The 26,014-nt window shown below is 39.9% G+C and overlaps 1 protein-coding gene and 1 pseudogene across 4 annotated transcripts; both read left to right on the top strand.

Moving 5' to 3' along the window:
- Positions 1-5,085: 5,085 nt before the first annotated feature.
- Positions 5,086-11,933, top strand: LOC135504132 (mitochondrial ubiquitin ligase activator of NFKB 1-like). Of its 4 annotated transcripts, none has more exons than XM_064922447.1 (5): positions 5,086-5,143; positions 8,221-8,375; positions 9,060-9,268; positions 10,535-10,746; positions 10,960-11,933. In XM_064922447.1, exons 2-5 carry the CDS (start codon positions 8,256-8,258, stop codon positions 11,475-11,477), a joined length of 1,059 nt encoding a protein of 352 aa, XP_064778519.1. In that variant the 5' UTR covers positions 5,086-5,143; positions 8,221-8,255; the 3' UTR covers positions 11,478-11,933. The 4 variants fall into 4 exon arrangements, with proteins under 4 accessions (XP_064778519.1, XP_064778520.1, XP_064778517.1 ...); XM_064922448.1 differs by having other exon boundaries at positions 5,139-5,226; XM_064922445.1 differs by lacking the exon at positions 5,086-5,143 and adding an exon at positions 5,150-5,931.
- A 3,859-nt stretch (positions 11,934-15,792) lies between these two features.
- LOC135559313 (calcium/calmodulin-dependent protein kinase II inhibitor 2-like) overlaps positions 15,793-26,014 on the top strand; it is a 10,426-nt pseudogene continuing 204 nt past the window's right edge.

The raw sequence follows: 26,014 nt of genomic DNA, 5'->3' as shown, positions 1-26,014 counted from the left end.
TCTCTCCATACTCTTCTTTTGATATGGAATCTCTCCATACACTTCTTTTCATCTGGAATCTCTCCATACTCTTCTTTTGATATTGAATCTCTCCCTACTCATCTTTTGATATGGAATCTCTCCATACACTTCTTTTGATGTGGAATCTCTCCCTACACTTCTTTTTATATGGAATCTCTCCCTACTCTTCTTTTGATATGGAATCTCTCCACACCCTTCTTTTGATATGGAATCTCTCCATACTCTTCTTTTGATATGGAATCTCTCCCTACTCATCTTTTGATATGGAATCTCTCCATACTCTTCTTTTGATATGGAATCTCTCCCTACTCATCTTTTGATATGGAATCTCTCCATACTCTTCTTTTGATATGGAATCTCTCCATACCCTTCTTTTGATATGGAATCTCTCCTTTTGATACTCTTCTTTTTTGATATGGAATCTCTCCATACTCTTCTTTTGATATGGAATCTCTCCATACTCTTCTTTTGATATGGAATCTCTCCCTACTCTTCTTTATGAATCTCTCCCTGGAATCTCTCCATACTCTTCTTTTGATATGGAATCTCTCCATACTCTTCTTTTGATATGGAATCTCTCCCTACTCATCTTTTGATATGGAATCTCTCCATACTCTTCTTTTGATATGGAATCTCTCCATATTGAATCTCTCCCTACACTTCTTTTGATATGGAATCTCTCCATACTCTTCTTTTGATATGGAATCTCTCCATACGCTTCTTTTCATATGGAATCTCTCCCTACTCATCTTTTGATATGGAATCTCTCCCTACACTTCTTTTCATATGGAATCTCTCCCTACACTTCTTTTCATATGGAATCTCTCCATACTCATCTTTTGATATGGAATCTCTCCCTACACTTCTTTTCATATGGAATCTCTCCATACCCTTCTTTTGATATGGAATCTCTCCATACCCTTCTTTTGATATGGAATCTCTCCATACTCTTCTTTTGATATGGAATCTCTCCATACCCTTCTTTTGATATGGAATCTCTTCATACTCTTCTTTTGATATGGAATCTCTCCATACTCTTCTTTTGATATGGAATCTCTCCCTACTCATCTTTTGATATGGAATCTCTCCCTACACTTCTTTTTATATGGAATCTCTCCCTACCCTTCTTTTGATATGGAATCTCTCCATACTCTTCTTTTGATATTGAATCTCTCCCTACACTTCTTTTGATATGGAATCTCTCCATACTCTTCTTTTGATATGGAATCTCTCCCTACTCTTCTTTTGATATGGAATCTCTCCATACCCTTCTTTTTATATGGAATCTCTCCATACTCTTCTTTTGATATGGAATCTCTCCATACTCTTCTTTTGATATGGAATCTCTCCATACTCTTCTTTTGATATGGAATCTCTCCATACTCTTCTTTTGATATGGAATCTCTCCATACTCTTCTTTTGATATGGAATCTCTCCATACTACTCATCTTTGATATGGAATCTCTCCATACTCTTCTTTTGATATGGAATCTCTCCATACTCTTCTTTTGATATGGAATCTCTCCATACTCTTCTTTTGATATGGAATCTCTCCATACTCTTCTTTTGATATGGAATCTCTCCCTACTCATCTTTTGATATGGAATCTCTCCATACACTTCTTTTGATATGGAATCTCTCCCTAACCTTCTTTTGATATGGAATCTCTTCATACTCTTCTTTTGATATGGAATCTCTCCCTACTCATCTTTTGATATGGAATCTCTCCCTACACTTCTTTTCATATGGAATCTCTCCATACCCTTCTTTTGATATGGAATCTCTCCACACCCTTCTTTTGATATGGAATCTCTCCATACCCTTCTTTTGATATGGAATCTCTCCATACACTTCTTTTGATATGGAATCTCTCCATACTCTTCTTTTGATATGGAATCTCTCCATACTCTTCTTTTGATATGGAATCTCTCCATACTCTTCTTTTGATATGGAATCTCTCCATACTCTTCTTTTGATATGGAATCTCTCCCTACACTTCTTTTGATGTGGAATCTCTCCCTACACTTCTTTTGATGTGGAATCTCTCCCTACTCATCTTTTGATATGGAATCTCTCCATACCCTTCTTTTTATATGGAATCTCTCCATACCCTTCTTTTGATATGGAATCTCTTCATACTCTTCTTTTGATATGGAATCTCTCCATACCCTTCTTTTGATATGGAATCTCTCCATACCCTTCTTTTGATATGGAATCTCTCCATACCCTTCTTTTGATATGGAATCTCTCCCTACTCTTCTTTTGATATGGAATCTCTCCATACACTTCTTTTGATATGGAATCTCTCCATACTCATCTTTTGATATGGAATCTCTCCATACTCTTCTTTTGATATGGAATCTCTCCTACTCATCTTTTGATATGGAATCTCTCCATACCCTTCTTTTGATATGGAATCTCTCCATACTCTTCTTTTGATATGGAATCTCTCCATACTCTTCTTTTGATATGGAATCTCTCCCTACTCATCTTTTGATATGGAATCTCTCCATACGCTTCTTTTGATATGGAATCTCTCCCTACTCATCTTTTGATATGGAATCTCTCCATACCCTTCTTTTTATATGGAATCTCTCCATACCCTTCTTTTGATATGGAATCTCTTCATACTCTTCTTTTGATATGGAATCTCTCCCTACTCATCTTTTGATATGGAATCTCTCCATACCCTTCTTTTGATATGGAATCTCTTCATACTCTTCTTTTCATATGGAATCTCTCCCTACACTTCTTTTGATGTGGAATCTCTCCATACGCTTCTTTTGATATGGAATCTCTCCCTACACTTCTTTTGATATGGAATCTCTCCATACCCTTCTTTTTATATGGAATCTCTCCATACTCATCTTTTGATATGGAATCTCTCCCTACTCATCTTTTGATATGGAATCTCTCCCTACTCATCTTTTTATATGGAATCTCTCCCTACTCATCTTTTGATATGGAATCTCTCCCTACTCATCTTTTCATATGGAATCTCTCCCTACTCTTCTTTTGATATGGAATCTCTCCCTACTCATCTTTTGATATGGAATCTCTCCCTACTCATCTTTTGATATGGAATCTCTCCCTACTCATCTTTTATATGGAATCTCTCCATACTCATCTTTTGATATGGAATCTCTCCCTACTCATCTTTTGATATGGAATCTCTCCTACTCATCTTTTGATATGGAATCTCTCCCTACTCATCTTTTGATATGGAATCTCTCCCTACTCATCTTTTGATATGGAATCTCTCCCTACTCATCTTTTATATGGAATCTCTCCCTACTCATCTTTTGATATGGAATCTCTCCCTACTCATCTTTTGATATGGAATCTCTCCCTACTCATCTTTTGATATGGAATCTCTCCCTACTCATCTTTTGATATGGAATCTCTCCCTACTCATCTTTTGATATGGAATCTCTCCCTACTCATCTTTTATATGGAATCTCTCCCTACTCATCTTTTTATATGGAATCTCTCCATACCCTTCTTTTGATATGGAATCTCTCCATACGCTTCTTTTCATATGGAATCTCTCCATACTCATCTTTTCATATGGAATCTCTCCCTACTCATCTTTTCATATGGAATCTCTCCCTACACTTATTTTCATATGGAATCTCTCCATACGCTTCTTTTCATATGGAATCTCTCCATACGCTTCTTTTGATATGGAATCTCTCCATACTCATCTTTTGATATGGAATCTCTCCATACTCATCTTTTGATATGGAATCTCTCCATACCCTTCTTTTGATATGGAATCTCTCCATACCCTTCTTTTGATATGGAATCTCTCCATACCCTTCTTTTGATATGGAATCTCTCCCTACTCATCTTTTGATATGGAATCTCTCTACCCTTCTTTTCATATGGAATCTCTCCATACACTTCTTTTGATATGGAATCTCTTCATACTCTTCTTTTGATATGGAATCTCTCCATACTCATCTTTTCATATGGAATCTCTCCATACTCATCTTTTCATATGGAATCTCTCCATACGCTTCTTTTGATATGGAATCTCTCCATACTCTTCTTTTGATATGGAATCTCTCCATACTCTTCTTTTGATATGGAATCTCTCCATACTCTTCTTTTGATATGGAATTTCTCCATACCCTTCTTTTGATATGGAATCTCTCCATACCCTTCTTTTTATATGGATTCTCTCCATACCCTTCTTTTGATATGGAATCTCTCCCTACTCAAGTGCTTTATAAACTATGGAGTCAGAGCATTTGTTCCAAGACCAATGCAGTGTGATCACTGTAAAGCTTGTGGACACGTTTCAAGTGTTTGCAGAAGGGCGAAGCCGAGATGTCCAAGTTGTGGAAAAGATCATGTCGTGTGTTAAAAATGATGAAAATGTGACATGTTGCAATTGTGGTGGAAACCATGAACCCAAGTCTTTGGAATGCCCAACGAGGGTGGAAGAGAATGAGGTGGCCAAAGTCAAGGCTGTCCAGAGCATTTCATATGCAGCGGCTGAATAAAAGGGTTAAGGGTTCGAATGGTGCTCCTGAAGAGTCCATGGAGCCTTCACTGAAGGATACAGGGGTTGCCGTTCAACAGCTGGACCCAGATATGTTAAAGGTTAAGAAGGTGGACTTCATGGCCTTTATTGCTATGGTGATCAATGGCACTGCCAAGGTGGAGAGGAAGTCCAGGAAAATAGATATCCTTGTGGATGCAGTGGAACGGTTCCCTGGGACTAAATTACTTCTCGGCGGAGGAGTTGCATGGATTATTGGCACAAGCCGTACCACCCTCTCAGGTAATAGAGCCTGAGAAGGGAGATATGGAGATTTGAAGGAAGGAAGAAGTGGGAGTTTTGGGATTTTAGTTTCATCAATGTGTTTTTTTAATTGATTTATTTTGGGTGGATTAAGTTAGTTTCCCTACCTTGGTTTTTCAACCCCGTCCAGTTGGTAGCAGTAATAGACCTTTTTGGTTTGTCGTCTCCCATAAAACCCACAGAAGTAGAAGCTTTTCACTTGATAAATGATTGAACACTGTCACCTGCTGGTCAAATGACCACATTGAAAAACTTTTATTTTGAAGTGAGAAAAGGAACCCGGAAAAAGTGTTTACTGTGAGAAAGTGGAGGGTGAGTGCTAGCTACTTGTGGCTGTATTTATGTAATCTTGGAACGAAGTCGATCCTTTTTAAAATATAAACGTAATTTGCTGGGTGAGAGATCTGTGTGTTTACAAACTATCGACATCAGTGAAGGGCTAAATTACAGAGCCCCTTAGCTAGCGCAATGTCAACAATCTTGCTAGCTACTGACAGGTTTTCATGTTCAGTCAATATATTCTGTATGATGCCAAATGTTTTAATATGTTTTGTATTTTGGCGAGTGCGTTGTTGTCATTCGCTCAGCATTTGAAATGGCCACTCGCCTCCAGAAGGTCAGTCAACCCAAATAGATTTTTGCTGGATCAAAATTAGAGTCCTCGATTACGTTAGCTACAGTAATAATTAGCTGGGTCATTCTCACGAAATTTGACCCAAAAATGATCCAGTTGAATTTTAAAACGAAATGTCATCTTTGATCACTGAGATTAGGATCTGTACTTATCTATACTGAACAAAAATAGAAAGGCAACATGCAAAAATGTTAAAGATTTGACTGAGATATGGATTTCACGATTGGTCATAGATGCATACAAAACAAAAAAGTAGGGCTGGATCAGATTTGACCACCATTTTACTCATGCTGCACGACACATCTTCACATAGAGTTGATGAGGCTGTTGATTGTGGCCTGAGGAATGTTGTCCCGCTCCTCATCAATGGCTGTGTGAAGTTGCTGGATATTGGCAGGAAATGGAACAAGCTGTCGTACATGTTGATCCAGAGCATCCCAAACATGCTCAATGGGTGACCTGTCTGGTGAGTATGCAGGCCAGAAGAAATGGTACATTTTCAACTTCCAGGAATTGTGTACAGATCCTTGAGACATGAGGCTGTGCATTATCATGCTGAAACATGAGGTGATGGCGGAGGATGAATGGCAGGACAATGGGCCTTAGGATCTGGTCACGTTATCTCTGTGCATTCAACGTGCCATCGATAAAATTCAATTGTGTTCATTGTCCTTAGCTTATGCTTGCTCATACCATAACCCCAACGCCACCATGGGTCACCCTGTTCACCACGTTAAAATCAGCAAACTGCTCGCCCATATGACGCCATACACATGGTCGGGAGGCCGGTTGGACGTACTGCCAAATTCTCTTAAATGACGTTGGAGGTGGCTTATGGTAGAGAACTGAATATTTAATTCTCTGGCAACAGCTCTGGTAGAAATTCCTGCAGTCAGGATGCCAATTGCACGCTCCCTCAACTTGACAATTTCCACAAAATTCGTATTACCACAAAAGTCTGAAAAAGTAATAATGAAATCAATGTCTAATACATTTTCTACATTGCTCCCCTAATGAAAAGATGTGAGTTAAACATAACACTGAAAATAAAAATCTAATCAAATCAAATTTTATTTGTCACATACATAACCATGTGGTTAGCAGATGTTAATGCGACTGTAGCGAAATGCTTATGCTTCTAGTTCCGACAATGCAGTAGTAACCAACGAGTAATAACAATAACCTCATATACACACAAGGCAAGATGAATGGGTGATGGTACAGAACAGCATAGTCAAGATGCAGTAGATTGTATCGAGTACAGTATATACATATGAGATGAGTAATGTAGGGTATGTAAACATAAAAGTGGCATAGTTTAAAGTGGCTAGTGATACATGTATTACATAAAGATGGCAAGATGCAGTAGATGGTATAGAGTACAGTATATACATATGAGATGAGTAATGTAGGGTATGTAAACATTATATTAAGTGGCATTGTTTAAAGTGGCTAGTGATACATTTTTTACATCAATTTCCATTATTAAAGTGGCTGGAGTTGAGTCAGTATGTTGGCAGCAGCCACTCAATGTTAGTGGTGGCTGTTTAACAGTCTGATGGCCTTGAGATAGAAGCTATTTTTGAGTCTCTCGGTCCCTGCTTTGATGCACCTGTACTGACCTCGCCTTCTGGATGATAGTGGGTTGAACAGGCAGTGTCTCAGGTGGTTGTTGCCCTTGATGATCTTTATGGCCTTCCTGTGACATCAGGTGGTGTAGGTGTCCTTGAGGGCAGATAGTTTGCCCCCAGTGATTCATTGTGCAGACCGCACCACCCTCTGGAGAGCCTTACGGTTGTGGGCGGAGCAGTTGCCGTACCAGGCGGTGATACAGCCCAACAGGATGCTCTCGATTGTGCATCTGTAAAAGTTTGTGAGTGCTTTTGGTGACAAGCCGAATTTCCTCAGCCTCCTGAGGTTGAAGAGGCGCTGCTGCACCTTCTTCACAATGCTGTCTGTGTGGGTGGACCAAAAATATTTCTAATGAAATTATAAAATTATAATGAAATTAAATCGGACTCAGATTTCTGAGCTTTTTAGCCGTTTCGTTAGTGAGAAGGCCAAGGGGGGTAAAGGGGCTGTTTGAGACTAAGAACCTAATTCTGAAGACATACAAGCAAATAAATGTACTTAACTTCTACTACTCACCTAGATGATGCATCATGGGTGAATAAAACTTTGTTTTTAAAGGAACTTAAAAAGTGTTACGGAAATGAGAGACATGCCATCAGACACTGTGTTTGTACGTAATACATATTGTAGTTTAATGTCAACTTCAACTAGTATACAATTTTTATGATTTGTGGATAACCTGCAGCAAAATATTTGGTGTTTTATTCAAATAAGCAAGTTTTTCTAAAGTAAAATCTTATAAAATTACCAGAGTTTAATCCGGACGCATTTCGATAATCAGAATTTGGGGTGAAAATGTACACAATTCAGGAAAGAAAATATTTAAAATAAGACACATCTTATAAGACACATCACCAAAAAGTACACATCTTAGTCCTCAGAACGATAGTTGATTTTTGCAGATGCATCAGGGTTTTTGTATCTCAATGTGATACATGGTTCATAAGAATCACCCAGCTAGGTGGCAGTCAGTCAAGTCTCTGTAAATATGGATTAGTAGGCTGACAAACCAACTGGCCAAGTATAATTCTGTAGTGTAATTACATGGCATTCATATATTCCATCAAGGTCCAACTAACACATGAGCATAGCTTTATAGAATGTCATCTGACTCCCAATCCAGGTGGGGTTACACCTGCCCTTGTGTTCTCTGAAAAGATGGATTCTACTGGGAAACCCTCCACAGCTCAAGTCTTACTATTAACCACCAGCTCAGCACTGACTGCAGTCTTCTACTCTGTGTACAGGAGGAGGACAACAACAGTATTAAGATTAAAGGTAATCCCATTATAGGCTTGTCTCATCTATCTTTCTTATCTCTTTAAATCTGGTAGGATTGTGGTTAGGCTAATCATTGATAAATGACACATCTTGAGGGGAGTTTAAAGACATGGTCTGGAACGTTGGCGACGTAAGTATTTTGTAAACCTCTCGCTTTGGGCTGGATTTGTCAAGTTCGTACAGTACATACATAATCTATGAGTAGAATTACTGTGTTACCTCAAGTAGCCACAAAATCCCTAGTTTGAAAGCGACAGTTTACTGGAAGCTGAGCTGCGCCATTTTCCCCCACGTGTGCCAGCCCCTTATCAATTAGAGTTCCAGCCAATGAGCTTTAGCCCCTCGCCATTTCAGTGACAGCTAGCAAGATACACACACGGCAGAGCGAGAGACGGTGAGCACATATATGGTATAGTACGCAATTTTGGGGGACCACTTTTGGCTTGTGAGCACTACTTTCTGAACTACTGGCTAAAAAGTATACAAAAGTGTCAATCTCTTTAAATTGTTTTGTTTGCAATTTACCAGAGCATACAGTAGCACTGCACCCAGAAATCCAATGTGATATTATCAATAGTTCAGACATACTGTCATTTGCATTTTACCAGGAAAGAATTTCACTTCATCATAATGATCATTGGAAGTTTTTGATTGTTCTTCAATATGCTTTATGTTTTACAGGGAGCCAAGAAAGTGTCTATTGATCAGGATCTGAAGAACATCCTGACAGCAGCACCAGGGAAATGTGTCCCTTACGCTGTGATCGAAGGTGTTGTGAGATCTGTTAAAGAAACCCTGAACAGCCAGTTTGTGGACAACTGCAAAGGGGTCATCGAGAGGTTAACTCTAAAGGAGAAGAAGATGGTGTGGAATCGCACCACTCATCTCTGGTAGGTGCTATAGTACAGTTGTGGCCAAAAGTTTTGAGAATGACACAAATATTAATTTCCACAAAGTTTGCTGCTTCAGTGTCTTTAGATAGTTTTGTCAGATGTTACTGTACTATGGAATACTGAAGTATAATTACAAGCATTTCATAAGTGTCAAAGGCTTTTATTGACAATTACATGAAGTTGATGCAAAGAGTCAATATTTTCAAGACCTCTGCAATCCGCCCCGGCATGCTGTCAATTAACTTCTGGTCCACATCCTGACTGATGGCAGCCCATTCTTGCATAAACAATGCTTGGAGTTTGTCAGAATTTGTGGGGTTTTGTTTGTCCACCTGCCTCTTGAGGATTGACCACAAGTTGTCAATGGGATTAAGGTCTGGGGAGTTTCCTGGCCATGGACCCAAAATATCGATGTTTTGTTTCCCGAGCAAGTCCTGGCGCTTGCTGGACTTTCTTGGGCGCCCTGAAGCTTTCTTCACAACAATTGAACCGCTCTCCTTGAAGTTCTTGATGATCCGATAAATGCTTGATTTAGGTGCAATCGTACTGGCAGCAATATCCTTGCCTGTGAAGCCCTTTTTGTGCAAAGCAATGATGACGGCACGTGTTTCCTTGCAGGTAACCATGATTGACAGAGGAAGAACAATGATTCCAAGCACCACCCTCCTTTTGAAGCTTTCAGTCTGTTATTCAAACTCAATCAGCATGACAGAGTGATCTCCAGCCGTGTCCTCGTCAACACTCACACCTGTGATAACAAGAGAATCACTGGCATGATGTCAGCTGGTCCTTTTGTGGCAGGGTTGAAATGCAGTGGAATTTTGGGGGGATTCAGTTCATTTGCATGGCACAGAGGGACTTTGCAATCACTGATCACTCTTCATAACATTCTGGAGTATATGCAAATTGCCATCATACAAACTGAGGCAGCAGACTGTGAAAGTTAATATTAGTTTCATTCTCAAAACTTTTGGCCACGACTGTACATTGAATTGCTATGATGTATTCTTGCACGCTCTCTTACTGATGGCTGTTAGGAGGCTCAGTTTGTGTGGATGTATGGTTTGTGTGTAAAGACACTCACACACTAACGATGAACCAACAGTTCACTTTTGTTCCTCTTATGTTTATTCATTCAGTCAAGGTAACAGAAAATAATTTGTAAACAGAAACAAAATGTATGAAAATAATGTTATGCTCTACACCACATATTTTTGTGGATACACATCTCTCTAGATATCTCTAATATTTTGTACCTGTCAGGAACGAGAGTGAAAAGGTCATCCACCAGCGCACCAACACGGTGCCCTTTGACCTGGCATCCCACGACATGGCCATGGCCGCCACCATCCGGGTCATCCGTCCCCTGGACTCCTCAGAGCTAGACCTGGAGACCACTTACGAGAACTTTCACCCCACGGTCCAGTCCCTGACCAATGTCATTGGCCACTTCATCAGCGGGGAGCGCCCTAAAGGTATAGTCCTTTTGTGTGGTCCTGTGTTGCTCAGTTAAGCCCAGGGCTAAGGTCAACACTGCTTTAGTAGAGCATGGCACTTGCAAAGCCAGCGTTGTGGGTTACATTGCTGCTGGGTCCACCCATACTAAAATGCATTCATGCATGTAAGTCTTTAAGTCACTTTGGATAAAAGCTAAGTGGCATATGTTGTTGTTGTTATTGTTATTATAGGTATCCATGAGACGGAGGAGATGCTGCGTCTGGGGGAGAGTGTGACCGGGGTCGGGGAGCTGGTGCTGGACAACAACCTGGTGAAGCTCCAACCTCCCAAGCAGGGCCTGAGGTACTTCCTCAGCCGACTGGACTATGACTCCCTGGTGGAGAAGCAGCAGAGCAGCGTCAGAGTCTGGAGGGTCCTGACTGCGTTGTTTGGTGTGGTAGCTTCTACGACGCTCCTCTTCATCCTGTGGAAGCAGTGGGTTTACCACAGACAGAGGAGAAAGGAGAAGAACGTCCTGGAGGAGTTCAAGGAGCATCAGAGGAAGAGGATGAGGGAGCTGAATGTAGAGGAGACCAGTGTTTCCCCTAGTGCCTGTACGGTGTGTCTGACCCGGGAGCGTTCCTGTGTGTTCCTGGAGTGTGGGCATGTCTGTGCCTGTGACCAGTGCTACCAGGCTCTTCCAGAGCCAAAGAAGTGCCCTATCTGCAGGGCACCGATAGAGAGGGTAGTACCGCTTTATAACAGCTAATGGACAATGCCATGGCGATTATAACTGGACTAATCTAATGTTACTGAAAATGTCACTGAAAAAAGGATTGTGTATTTGTTTTTCTTTTTGTTTGTCTTTTTTGTGTGACAGGAAAATGACTGTATAATTTTAAGTGGTACTTGTAGCTTTAACATTTCATTGAAAGATCAACCTTACTTGTAATGCTGTGTTGTTATAATGCATATGTTGATTTATATCAGTTGAGGAAAATATGTCCTTTTTCCATAGAGAGTTGTAGAATCAACTCAGAAGTTGACTGTCTTCACTTCAATGTTTCTCCAAAGCACATCAAAGCCATTTTGAATAAAGAACGAAAAACACAAAACAAATCCTCAACTTATTTTGCAAAGTTGGTGTACATTTACATCTGTATACTAACTATCCACACAGTTGAAAATTATATATGAAAATATGTATTGCTGCCAGGACAGAGTGACTTTGCCTTTCATACATGTTTTCAACAGTGATATTTTATGTTTTGCATAAGCCATTGAATTTGATATGAGCAGTGAAAGTACATAAATAAAACATGTGCAAGATAGAAACATTTGTTAATTTAAGAAAAGTATCAAGCTCTACTATCCCCATTGAGACAGTGTCTGTGCCTCGACCTGGGTTTGGCAAAACTAAACATGGCGGTGTTCGCCTTAGCAATCTCACTAGGATAAAGACCTCCTCCATTCCTGTCATTATTGAAAGAGATCGTGATACCTCACATCTCAAAATAGGGCTACTTCATGTTACATCCCTTACTTCAAAGGCAATTATAGTCAATGAGCTAATCACTGATCATAATATTGATGTGATTGGCCTGACTGAAACATGGCTTAAGCCTGATGAATTTACTGTGTTAAATGAGGCCTCACCTCCTGGTTACACTAGTGACCATATCCCCTGTGCATCCCGCAAAGGCGGAGGTGTTGCTAACATTTACGATAGCAAATTTCAATTTACAAAAAAGAAAATTACTCTTTCGTCTATTGAGCTTCTAGTCATGAAATCTATGCAGCCTACTCAATCACATTTTATAGCTACTGTTTACAGGCCTCCTGGGCCATATACAGCATTCCTCATCCAGTTCCCTGAATTCCTATTGGACCTTGTAGTCATAGCAGATAATATTCACATTTTTGGTGACTTTAATATTCGCATGGAAAAGTCCACAGACCCACTCCAAAAGGCTTTTGGAGCCATCATCGACTCAGTGGATTTTGTCCAACATGTCTCTGGACCTACTCACTGTCTCAGTCATACTCTGGACCTAGTTTTGTCCCATGGAATAAATGTTGTGGATCTTAATGTTTTTCCTCATAATCCTGGACTATCGGACCACCATGTTATTACGTTTGCAATTGCAAAAAATAATCTGCTCAGACGCCAACCAAGGAGCATCAAAAGTCGTGCTATAAATTCAGACAACACAAAGATTCCTTGATGCCCTTCTAGACTCCTCTGTCTAACCAAGGACATCAGAGGAGAAAAATCCATTAACCACCTGAGGAACTCAATTTACCCTTGCGCAATACCCTAGATGCAGTTGCACCCCTAAAAACTAAAAACATTTCTAATAAGAAACTAGCTCCCTGGCATATAGAAAATACCCGAACTCTGAAGCAAGCTTCTAGAAAATTGGAACGGAAATGGCGCCACACCAAACTGGAAGTCTTCCGACTAGCTTGATCATCCTATTTTTCCAACTTAATTGAGGAAAATAAGAACAATACGAAATGTATTTTTGATACTGTCGCAAAGCTAACTAAAAAGCAGCATTCCCCAAGAGAGGATGGCTTTCACTTCAGCAGTAATAAATTAATGAACTTCTTTGAGGAAAAGATCATGATTATTAGAAAGCAAATTACGGAATCCTCTTTAAATCTGCGTATTCCTTCAAAGCTCAGTTGTCCTGAGTCTGCCAGGACCTAGGATCAAAAGAGACACTAAAGTGTTTTAGTACTATATCTCTTGATACAATGATTAAAATAATCATGGCCTCTAAACCTTTAAGCTGCATACTGGAACCTATTCCAACTAAACTACTGAAAGAGCTGCTTCCTGTGCTTGGCCCTCCTATGTTGAACATAATAAACATCTCTCTATCCATCGGATGTGTACCAAACTCACTAAAAGTGGCAGTAATAAAGCCTCTTTTGAATAAGCCAAACCTTGACCCAGAAAATATTAAAAAACTATCGGCCTATATCGAATCTTCCATTCCTCTCAATTTTTTTAGAAAAGGCTGTTGCGCAGCAACTCACTGCCTTCCTGAAGACAAAAAATGTATACGAAATGTTTCAGTCTGGTTTTAGACCCCATCATAGCACTGAGACTGCACTTGTGAAGGTGGTAAATGACCTTTTAATGGCATCAGACCGAGGCTCTGCATCTGTCCTCGTGCTCCAAGACCTTAGTGCTGCTTTTGATACCATCGATCATCACTTTCTTTTGGAGAGATTGGAAACCCAAAGTTGGTTTAGATCTTATCTGTCAGAAAGATATCAGTTTGTCTCTGTGAAAGGTTTGTCCTCTGACAAATCAACTGTAAATTTCGATGTTCCTCAAGGTTCTGTTTTAGGACCACTATTGTTTTCACTATATATTTTACCTCTTGGGGATGTCATTCAAAAACATAATGTTAACTTTCACTGCTATACGGATGACACATAGCTGTACATTTCAATGAAACATGGTGAAGCCCAAAAATTGCCCTCGCTAGAAGCCTGTGTTTCAGACATAAGGAAGTGGATGGCTGCAAACGTTCTACTTTTAAACTCAGACAAAACAGAGATGCTTGTTCTAGGTCCCGAGAAACAAAGAGATCTTCTGTTGAGTCTGACAATTAATCTTAATTTTTCAGTTTTTGATTTGTTAAAAAAGTTTGAAATATCCAATAAATGTCGTTCCACTTCATGATTGTGTCCCACTTGTTGTTGATTCTTCACAAAAAAATACAGTTTTATATCTTATGTTTGAAGCCTGAAATGTGGCAAAAGGTCGCAAAGTTCAAGGGGGCCGAATACTTTCGCAAGGCACTGTACCTACACTTACGCTAGGTCACAAGACGCAGGCCTCCTAATTGTCCCTAGAATTTCTAAGCAAACAGCTGGAGGCAGGGCTTTCTCCTATAGAGCTCCATTTTATGGAATGGTCTGCCAACCCATGTGAGAGACGCAAACTCGGCCTCAACCTTTAAGTTTTTACTGAAGACTCATCTCTTCAGTGGGTCATATGATTGAGTGTAGTCTGGCCCAGGAGTGAGAAGGTGAACTGAAAGGCTCTCCCTAGGAGGGGTGTGTCACTTGAGTGGGTTGAGTCACTGATGTGATCTTCCTGTCTGGGTTGGCGCCTCCCCCCTTGGGTTGTGCCATGGCGGAGATCTTTGTCGGCTATACTCGGCCTTGTCTCAGGATGGTAAGTTTGGTGGTTGAATATATCCCTCTAGTGGTATGGGGGCTGTGCTTTGGCAAAGTGGGTGGGGTTATATCCTTCCTGTTTGGCCCTGTCCGGGGGTATCATCGGATGGGGCCGCAGTGTCTCCTGAACCCTCCTGTCTCCGCCTCCAGTATTTATGCTGCAATAGTTTGTGTCGGGGGGCTAGGGTCAGTTTGTTATATCTGGAGTACTTCTCCTGTCTTATCTGTTGCCCTGTATGAATTTAAGTATGCTCTCTCTAATTCTCCCTTTCTCACTTTTTTTCTCTCAGAGGACCTGAGCCCTAGTACCATGCCTCAGGACTACCTGGCATGGTGACTCCTTGCTGTCCCCAGTCCACCTGGCCATGCTGCTGCTCCAGTTTCAACTGTTTTGCCTGTGATTATCATTATTTGACCATGCTGGTCATTTATGAACGTTTGAAAATCTTGGCCATGTTCTGTTATAATCTCCACCCGGCACAGCCAGGAGAAGACTGGCCACCCCTCATAGCCTGGTTCCTCTCTAGGTTTCTTCCTAGGTTTTGGCCTTTCTAGGGAGTTTTTCCTAGCCACCGTGCTTCTACACCTGCATTTCTTGCTGTTTGGGGTTTTAGGCTGGGTTTCTGTACAGCAATTTGAGATATCAGCTGATTTACGAAGGGCTATATAAATTGATTTGATTTGATCAAGTATTTCTCCCAAGTTTGCCTACAAAATGACTGAATCAGTTATCTCTTATAGAAATTAGATGAGGCAGTATGCAATGATATTTTATTATTAATTCATAATGGGTTGACTCACGGGATTATCATTGAACCACGAAGGTACAAAACATGTAACATAAGGAGTGTGTCGTGGTGAGACTGGTGGATGGAGAAGGAAACATGTACCTCCGTCAGTGACGTGTATTTTCTACCAGTTCTTGGGATTGTTTTGCATCGCACTCCTTATCAGATTTAGCCTAATATTTTACAACGGTGTCATTTTATCATGTAAATGTACTGTACTCCATTGATACATGGACCATTTATTCGTAAAGAGGACAGAAAACTTTGAATACATTATTTTTAATGTTAACGATATTAGACAATTTAATTTTCAGTGTGTTATGATATCTGCTGTTTCACCGGCGTATTTCAGTATCGATTATTGACTAACCTTGTACTGTGAAGACCTGTCGGGAGTATTGCCTTTCATCAAGAATTATTATGGTGTTGATGGCGCCGTGTGAAAGGTCTCCATCACGTGTTGCCTGCAGGATACCCGCAACTTCTATTGTGCTGCACTGACTAAAATACCAGCTAAACCCGGACAGATTGGGAGAGATCAACGAGGTGAGAGACGATTGTCAACAAAGGACTTTTTAAATAATCATTACAATAAATTAAATAAACACTTTTGAAAATAGTGTGTGTGTTCAAAAATACAGAGTTGGACTCTTTCATTGGAAAATGTTAATATTTTCTTGTGGCTTGACTGGACACAGCATGTATAATATGAACTTTTCCATGAGTAGAGATATAGAGGGCATTGTATGAAATCCACCATCTTAGTTTGACTGACAATCTGAGTGAATCCTCACAATTTCGTGTTTTCTTCTAATCGCCAGTTGTCATTGAAGATGACAGAATAGAAGATGAGCTGAAAAACCCAGCAGAAGAAAACACCTGCCTGTGTCTAGAATATCCCAAAAGAAGGTTGGAAGCTCAAAAAGACTGTAGGCCTACGATCCTTGCTCAGCAAAAAAAGCACTTTGGTATGTTCTCGTTTTGTATTTATTTCAGTGATGCCTATTAGTCCATGCTTCAAAACAGAAAAGAACTGTGAAATTACTTCACGTTGTCATTTGCTTTTAAAGCACATGTTATAGAACTTCATTAATTGATCCATTCTAAATGATTGATTAATGATATGGAAATATTCCCCAATGCAAAGGCTGGTAAAATGCAAAGGATCCTAAACTTGATCCTAAACTTGCTCTTGTTTTTACTTTATCTTGGCTGAATATTTTGCTACTGTGCTGTACTGTTCAGTCTTGCAAAGTTTCAGTACTTTTGTACAAAATGTTAAAACTGTGTTAATGTGTTTTTCACCTTTAATAGCATACATTAATAACTTTTGAATACCCTTTTGGTAGTGATGACCACTTGTTTTTTTTACAGAATGACAATTGAAGGACTTCTGTTTTTAATCATGTACTTTTGGGTTTTTGCCATTTGTACTTAAGTTGTTGCTGCAAACTGCCTGCTCATTCTAATGTAAAAAAACATATTTTAAAATCAGGCATCTACCTATGAAACAACTACAACTATTCCTGTTCTGTGATTGTAACAGTAAACACATTTTTATAATACAGTGCTGTCATGGGGAATATGATCAGAACTGTAATATATCTCAGAAGATGCCATTACATACATGTATTGTCAGTGACATGTCCAATGGCCCAATGTGCATTTCTGATCATGTTTGTTTGAGGGCTTTTTTGTCAATATCTGCCCTTGCATGGAATAGTCTGAGCAGAAGTGTCTCTGTGTCAAAAGAAATGACTGGCATACATATTGTTTGCAACTTGGAATGACATATTTATTATTGAAATATTGTGTGACGTTGCACCCCTTTTCACTGAACAGGACTTGGTTTGTAATGTGCAGTCAAGTATTACAATGTGAAAATGAATTGTGTACCTTGTTTCCCTTCTCCCTGGCTGACCCATTATTTGCATAACTTTGCACTATTTTACCACTAAACAAACCGTTATTGCTATACTCTGTTAATTACAGTTTCATACATCAATAATGACCTAAAGTAGGCCCTGTTATTACATTGCCACTGTCAGCCACTCAGTGACAAAGCACTACACTCAGGGTGCTGTGACTTCAGAAGATGTTTTCACTGACTCTGAGGATACCAGATTATTCTCAGGTAATCAAGCATATATGTATATGTATATGGTGACTGTAGCTTTGAATTAGGAGCGTCTTTACTGGCATTCCATCAATGGATATAACTCCTATTTAGGATATTGTTTTTCCTTACTGCTATAGGAAGGAAAATATTAAAGTGAATACTAAGGTGATACAAGCGGTCAACTTTTTTCCATATCAAATAATGACTCAACTGCCCTCATGGTTGGTTTGTATAATGTTATGTAAGCAGGTCTCTTCCTTGAATACATTCAACTTAATTTGTTTTCATAAGAAAAACAGTATTGACATTGTCAGTGTCTGGTGGTACAATCAGTGTGTTTGTGGCTATAGCTCTGTTTGGCCAGTAGGAAATGCCAGCCGCTATAGATAGATCATCTGAAATCATGGATTAGATCAGTGGAGGCTGGAGGGAGGAGCTATAGGAGGACAGGCTTATTGTAATGGCTGGAATGGAATAGATGGAACGGTATCAAATACATCAAACATACGGAAACCATATGTTTGACTCCGTTCCATTATGCCATTCCAGCCATTATAATGAGCCCTTCCTCCTATAGATCATCCCACCAGCCTCCACTGGATGTAGGGTCAACATCACTAATAGTTAGTAGGATATAGCCTACTATGAACTACTCTACCATATATTACACATAATCTAGCATTTATATTTTAACCCAGTATCATGTCATATTTGTTATTTCAGCACTCTACGCCTGCTTCAACTAATCAAGGGCTTGATGATTAGTTCTGTTGACTACTTGAATTAGGTGTGCTAGTGTTGGAATAGGACACATTTGTGCAACGACTAAGTCTCCCAGAGGAATAGACATCAACTGAACAGAGTCAGCATCTCAATTTGAAAGATCATCCTCCAACTGAAGTGACTGAGGAACAAAAACACACAACGCATAATCATAACAAGCCCTCACTTGCAAGCATCTTATATGCCGCCAATCAACATGTACTACATGTGCATCATTAATCAGTAGGACTTGAGGTTTTGTATAATAGAGGCTTTGTTAGAAGATGAGAAAGAGAAAGTCACAGTCCTGGTTTCATACTGAAGACATTTCATACTGAAGACACATTATATACAGTACCAGTCAAAGGTTTGGATGCACCCATTCAGGGGGTTTTCTTTAGTTTTACTATTTTCTACATTGTAAAATAATACTGAAGACATCAAAACTATGAAATAACACATGGAATCATGTAGTAACCAAAAACCCGAAGGTGGCTCCCCTGCCTGTTCGGGCCGTTCTACTAGCCGCCACCGATTCCTTTTCCTTTAATTTTGTCTTATTGGTTGCACCTGTTCCCTGTTTCATTTCTTGATTTATGTCTATTTAAGCTGGTTAGGTCCACCTAAGTTTGTGCGGGATTGTTACTCTGTTGGTTGTTGGTGTGTTTCCGTGTTTGTTTTCTCCGGACTGTTTGGTCCTGTGTTTGGGCTGGCCTGTTTAATACGCCCTGTATTTTGGCGTGATCGTTTTGTGCCGGAGAATAAATTACGATTTACCGAACCCTCTGCTCTCTGCGTCTGACTCCAACCCACCACTCCAAGTAAACTCTGACAGTGTTAAACAAATATATAGTATATTTCAGATTCTTCAAATTAGCCACCCTTTGCCTTGATGACAGCTTTGCACGCTCTTGGCATTCTCTCAACCAGCTTCACCTGGAAGGCTTTTCCAACAATCTTGAAGTAGTTCCCACATATGCTGAGCACTTATTGGCTGATTTTCATTCACTGTGTGATCCAACCCATTCCAAACCATCTCAATTGGGTTGAGGTCGGGTGATTGTGGAGGCCATCATCTGATGCAGCACTCCATCACTCTCCTTCTTGGTCAAATAGCCCTTACACAGCCTGGAGGTGTGTTTTGGGTTGTTGTCCTGTTGAAAAACAAATGATAGTACAAATAAGCACAAACCAGACGGGATGGTGTATCGCTGCAGAATGCTGTGGTAGCCATGCTGGTTACGTGTGCCTTGAATTCTAAATAAATCACTGACAGTGTCACCAGCAAAGCACCCTCACACCATCACACATCTTCCTCCATGCTTCACGGTGGGAAACACACATGCGGAGATCATCCATTCACCTACTCTGCGTCTCCCAAAGACACGGCGGTTGAAACCAAAAATCTCTAATTTGGACTCAGACCAATGGACAGATTTCCACTTGTCTAATGTCCATTGCTCGTGTTTCTTGGCCCAAGCAAGTCTCTTCTTCTTATTGGTGTCCTTTAGGAGTGGTTTCTTTGCAGCAATTTGACCATGAAGGCCTGATGTTGAGATGTGTCTGTTACTTGAACTCCTTGAAGCATTTATTTGGGCTGCAATTTCTGAGGTTGGTAACTCTAATGAACCTATCCTCTGCAGCAGAGGTAACTCTGGGTCTTCATTTCTTGAGGCGGTCCTCATGAGAGACAGTTTTTATTATAGCGCTTGGTTTTGCAACAGCACTTGAAGAAACTTTCAGTTCTTGAAATGTTCCATATTGGCTTACCTACATGTCTTAAAGTAATGATGGACTGTCATTTCTCTTTGCTTATTTGAGCTGATCTTGCCATAATATGGACTTTGTCTTTTACCAAATAGGACTATCTTCTGTATACCAACCCTACCTTGTCACAACACAGCTGATTGGCTCAAACGCATTAAGAAGGAAAGAAATTCCACAAATTAACTTTTAACAAGGTACACCTGTTAATTTAAATGCATTCCAGGTGACCACATAATGAAGCTGCTTGAGAGAATGCCAAGAGTGTGCAAAGCTGTCATCAAGGCAAAGGGAGGCTACTTTGAAGAATCTAAAATATATTTTGATTTGTTTAACACTTTTTAGGTTACTACATGAATACTGGGAGACAAGAAGTGAGTACAGAGAGTTAACATTTAATAAATAACTGACATGAAACAAACAGGGACAGTGTCTGGGCACGGGAAACATAGCGACAATTATGCTGACACGGAAACAAACTGAGGAACAGACAGATAGAGAAGGGCAATCAAAGTGAAGAAGTACAGGTGAATCCAATATTGCGTTGATCCACGTAACGATGGTGACAGGTGTGCGTAATGATGAGCAGCCTGGCGCCTTGAGTGCCAGGAAGGGGAGTGGGAGCAGGCGTGACACTATTATTCTACAATGTAGAAAATTGTAAACAAAGAAAGAAAGAAAAACCCTTGAATGAGTAGGTGTGTCCAAACATTTGACTGGTACTGTATGTCCACAGAGGAGCCATTTACCAAGAGGTTTCTTTGTATGGGAGCTTGTTTCTCAGGTTTCAATGCGCAGCACATATGGTACAGCTGATTCAAAGCATCTTCACCATCATGGTTCACATTCCTTTTGACATTGTGATGGTGTTTTTCTGTCTGAAGTTAACTCCACCTCACAGCAGAAAGCATCAACACATTATTATAATGAATGAAAGTGACATATTGTGGTAACATTACAGGGAAATTATAGCAATGAATACAAAATCTGTTTGGAAAAAGGTTGTGAGCCACCGAGTGTAAGATACAGTATTTGCATGGTCCACTGGTGGATAGCTTTCCATTTTGAGGTTTTGGGCTGATACCATTAAAAATGTGGAAGGAAACATCATGCTAGACAACCTGGGGTTCAGTGATTTCCCTGGGAAACAAGGGTAACATATGGCGGAACTCTTGGTATGACAACCGTGAGCTGGGAAAACACAACACACCACGGATTGCCAAAGCCAGGACTGTTGCCTTAGCAACTGCTCAGATCCTTTAGCTCCTGCTCCCAGTGCAGTTGTTGCTGTTAACTTCTTATGGCTGCAGGGGCAGTATTGAGTAGCTTGGATGAAAGGTGCCCAGAGTAAACGGCCTGCTCCTCAGTCCCAGTTGCTAATATATGCATGTTATTATTAGTATTGGATGGAAAATGCTCTGAAGTTTCTAAAACTGTTTGAATGATGTCTGTGAGTATAACAGAACTCATATGGCAGTCAAAAACCTGAGAAGAAATCCAAACAGGAAGTGAGAAATCTGAGGTTGGTCGATTTTCAACCCAGTCCCTATTGAATACACAGTGGGATATTGGTTATGTTGCACTTCCTAAGGCTTCCACTAGATGTCAACCGTCTTTAGAAACTTGTTTGAGGATTCTACTGTGAAGTGGGGGCTCATAAGGGCTGTTTGAGCCAGGTGTCTGGCAGATTGCCACAGGCTCTGAGGCGCGGTCACGAGAGAGCTCTCGTTCCATTGGTTTTCTACAGACATAGGAATTCTCCGGTTGGAATATTATTGAAGTTTTATGTTAAGAACATCCTAAAGATTGATTCCATACATCATTTGTTTCTACGGACAGGAACGGAACTTTTTGACATTTCGTCTGCAACTAGGGAACGCGCTTCATGACTTTGGATTTGTTTACTAAATGTGCTAACAAAAGTAGCTCTTTGGACATAAATGATGGACATTATCGAACTAAATCAAACATTTAATGTGGAACTGGGATTCCTGGGAGTGCATTCTGATGAAGATCATCAAAGGTAAGTGAATATTTATAATGCTATTTATGACTAATGTTGACTACCCAATATGGCAGATATCTTTTTGGCTTCTTTGTTGTCGAGAGCTGTACTCAGATTATTGCATGGTTTGCTTTTTTGAAATCTGACACAGCGGTTGCATTAAGGAGAAGTGTATCTGTATTTCCATGTCTAACAATTGAATTTTCATTGACATTTATAATGAGTATTTCTGTAAAATCATGTGGCTCTCTGCAATATCACCAGATGTTTTTGGAACTAGTGAAAATAACTCGCCAATGTATACTGAGATTTTTAAAATATAAATATGCACTTTATCGAACAAAACATATATGTATTGTGTAACATGAAGTCCTATCAGTGTCATCTGATGAAGAACATCAACAGTTAGTGATTAATTTGATCTCTATGGTATAAGATACATGTATGTTTGAGGAATTTTAATTATGAGATTTCTGTTGTTTGAATTTGGCGCTCTGCACTTTCACTGGCTGTTGCCTTGGGATTGCTCAAACTGAGACTATGTAGGATTTTTATTTATTTTTTATTTTTTTTGCACCATGAGACCTCTCTTTGGACTGCTGTTTGGAGCTAAAACCCATAATTACTTGGGTTTGGTCAGTTTGTGTGTGTGTGTGTGTGTGTGTGTGTGTGTGTGTGTGTGTGTGTGTGTGTGTGTGTGTGTGTGTGTGTGTGTGTGTGTGTGTGTGTGTGTGTGTGTGTGTGTGTGTGTGTGTGTGTGTGCGTGTGCGTGCATGTGTGTGGTGGACGTTAAGCTGTTATGATATACAGTAATGGACTATTATATTACATATCAAATCTCCCAAGACTAGACTATTCCATGAAGTGGTCAAGTGGCTATACATAACACTGAAAAAATGCCATTGCATTTATCTATAGTACGTGTGGGCATAACTTTTCTGGCTGATATAGAAAACCAGTTAATAGGTTTGAAAAACATTGCAGAGAGTTAGAAAATGCACATCCCAGTCCTACTATTTCAACTAGCACATTGTAACCATTGAAAAGATCAATGAGCTGTAACACATGATGAGGTGAATAGTGCTCTTCTCTGATATCATTGAGGACTGTACTGCATCTGCCCTTTGCCTGTGAAAAGCGAAATAACTGTCACTACGCCCTGAATAAATGAGTATCTCTGAAATGATACTGAACACAGGGTTAATTGCCTACAGCTACATGAAACCCTATAGGACAGCCACCACTATCTCTGCCATGGTGACTCACATGCAGGGCCAGATTACTGAATTGGCATGCAGGGCACATGCCCTGGGGCCCCAGACCTCCAGAGGGCCCCCAACCAATTTATATATATATTTTTTTAGGGGGTTGTGGACCCCCTGGATGTTGCCCCCTCATAGGGGAAAAAATATTTAATCCATTTTTAGAATAGCAGGAAATTTGCTTTAAAACTGCAACATTTTATCTTAGCCTCGTGACAGAATAGCATTATAAAATGGCATTTTTTTTCAAAGATCAGGGCAAAATATCAGAATTAGGATTCCTGTGTAACCACAGCCTAAGCAGTGGGGATATCTGAGCCTCCTTTACAGGTGTAGATATTAATTTGAGCCAGCTTGCTACAACATGAAAATAATCCTGCAGCAAAAAGAACTGTGAATTATTATGTGGGTTATAATGAATGGACATTTTTGTAGGGAATGATACATTTTCCAAACCACTCAGGAGACAGAAGCCTCTTTAAACCTTAAATATACTACAAGTTTTAGATTTCTTCAGCAGCAGAGTGATCAAATGAAGATTCAACACCTGTACACAAATAGAACAATGAGACAGATATTTCACCTGATGTATAAATGAGAAACATCCGGTTGGTGTTTCCACTCACTACTAAATATGGGGATGAGAGAAAGCCCAGGGACTGGCAGTGGGAGAAGATAGGGTGAGATGGATTTTGGCCAACATTCTACTAATTTTCTTATTGATGAAACATTTGATCTCAATACAGTTTTCTGTTTCCAAAACAGGAATCTGTTATGAACAGATTTGACTAAGTTTTGTCGTCTTTACTCTTTGCCAAAGTAAAATATGCGTTCTTTAGAAGGAGTGCAAGGGCGAATTGAGTGTTGCACAAGTGCATTTCACAGAGTAGGCGTTCCTTAAAGGAAATATGCAAATACATGCTAGAACGTGCCAATAGGATCTTGCTAGCTTGTGCTTGGCTCTTCACACCTTGCTTGTTGGCCCACTATAATTCATTTGTTCCCATTGGAAACGACAGGCTCTGGTCTATCTTGAGTTAGTCATAGAAATCGTTGACCTGTATGTCAACCGTGAACTTGGAGCCAAATTGAGTCATTCATGTGTCAGTCATGATAAATTCAGACAGAGCTGCCATGGTTGCATAGTTGCCATGCCTTCATGGTTTGATACGGCTGTTTGTGTCCCTTTATTCAGGGTGTGCATCTTTAATATGTGCCTTGAATTTAACTAAGGCATGTTAAGCTAAGGCATGTTTTACATGGCAGTTAAAACAGGTTTTGTGTAACAGTACAGATACACATTGCTGCACTGTGCTTACAGCTGTTAACAGGTTTATGTCACTGTCGCATGTACCAGGTTTGGGGTCAATTTCAGTTCAATTCCAGTCAATTCAGGAAGTACAATGAAATTCCAACTCCAATTCAGGAAAATGTGTAATTGTGTAATTGTAATTTTGTTTACTTTCTGAATTGATTGGAATTGACCCCTCACTCACGTACTTTCATGGCTAGATTCAGAGTCAGAATGGGGACACCATGGCTAAAGACTTGTAGCCACACCATATTAAAAAATCTAAAAACAAAGGAACAATCTACTAATCAGATTGCAGTCAGAGAAGAGGGCATGTGGTGTGAGTGAGTGACTGGGCCTGTTGTGCTGCTGTGTGTGTATTGACCTGCCTGTAACCCCTGGAAAATAAAATAAATAAAACATACCAAAGAAAAAACAGTGACAAGAACACTACCCTTTTCTGATTAACAGTTTAAACGTTCGAGAAAGATCTTTCAGGAGAAATCTGCATGTTTTCTTCTTAAGTTAATAGTTCTTCTCGGGTGCTGAGCGTGAACTCCAATAGCAACCCTATTCCCAAAAGATCCATCCACTCTCATCTTGCCATAAGAAAATAACCCTTAAGCTTCATGAAACCAAAGAGTATCTGTATACTCTACCTTTTCCTCTCCGATGAAACTCCTGGGAGGTTTAGAACAGAACATTTCAAAAATATAATTTCTAACAGGGAATTATGTAACGCATGGCCTACTTCTTAATATTTCCATAGCAAGCTTTTTGTAAAGTGAGTCAACAGATACCTGTATTCCTAATGGAAGATGAGGTTCCGTTCCTCTTGGTACATGAATACAGCCACCATAGAGAGTTAACTGCTATTCTCATATTTAAAAGAGCCTTCATGAAATATAATCTTATCTGCAAACAAAGAGCTTTTGGAGGATTTATAAATATAGGTTGATAAAACTCATTCTAGGCAACATCCAAACAGCAATGGCAGAGACATTAGAAAGCTTGACAACCAGTATTTTTTCCCTAAAAGACCTTGGTTCCTACATTCTCAAAACAACATCATGTCATTTGAACATAACCTCCATTCTAATAATATCTATGTGGGT

Source organism: Oncorhynchus masou, chromosome 18, assembly GCF_036934945.1.
Source record: "Oncorhynchus masou masou isolate Uvic2021 chromosome 18, UVic_Omas_1.1, whole genome shotgun sequence".
NCBI lineage: Eukaryota > Metazoa > Chordata > Actinopteri > Salmoniformes > Salmonidae > Oncorhynchus > Oncorhynchus masou.
Note: the sequence above shows the minus strand (reverse complement) of the source record. Positions and strands in the feature narration are given on the sequence as shown.

Excerpts from the sequence above, each read along its gene's own strand:
- LOC135504132 (XM_064922444.1), top strand. The coding sequence starts at position 8,142 with ATGGCATTCATATATTCCATCAAGGTCCAACTAACACATGAGCATAGC. Across the intron at positions 8,376-9,059 it reads CAACAGTATTAAGATTAAAG|GGAGCCAAGAAAGTGTCTAT; the intron begins GTAATCCCATTA and ends TATGTTTTACAG. Across the intron at positions 10,747-10,959 it reads CAGCGGGGAGCGCCCTAAAG|GTATCCATGAGACGGAGGAG; the intron begins GTATAGTCCTTT and ends TTGTTATTATAG.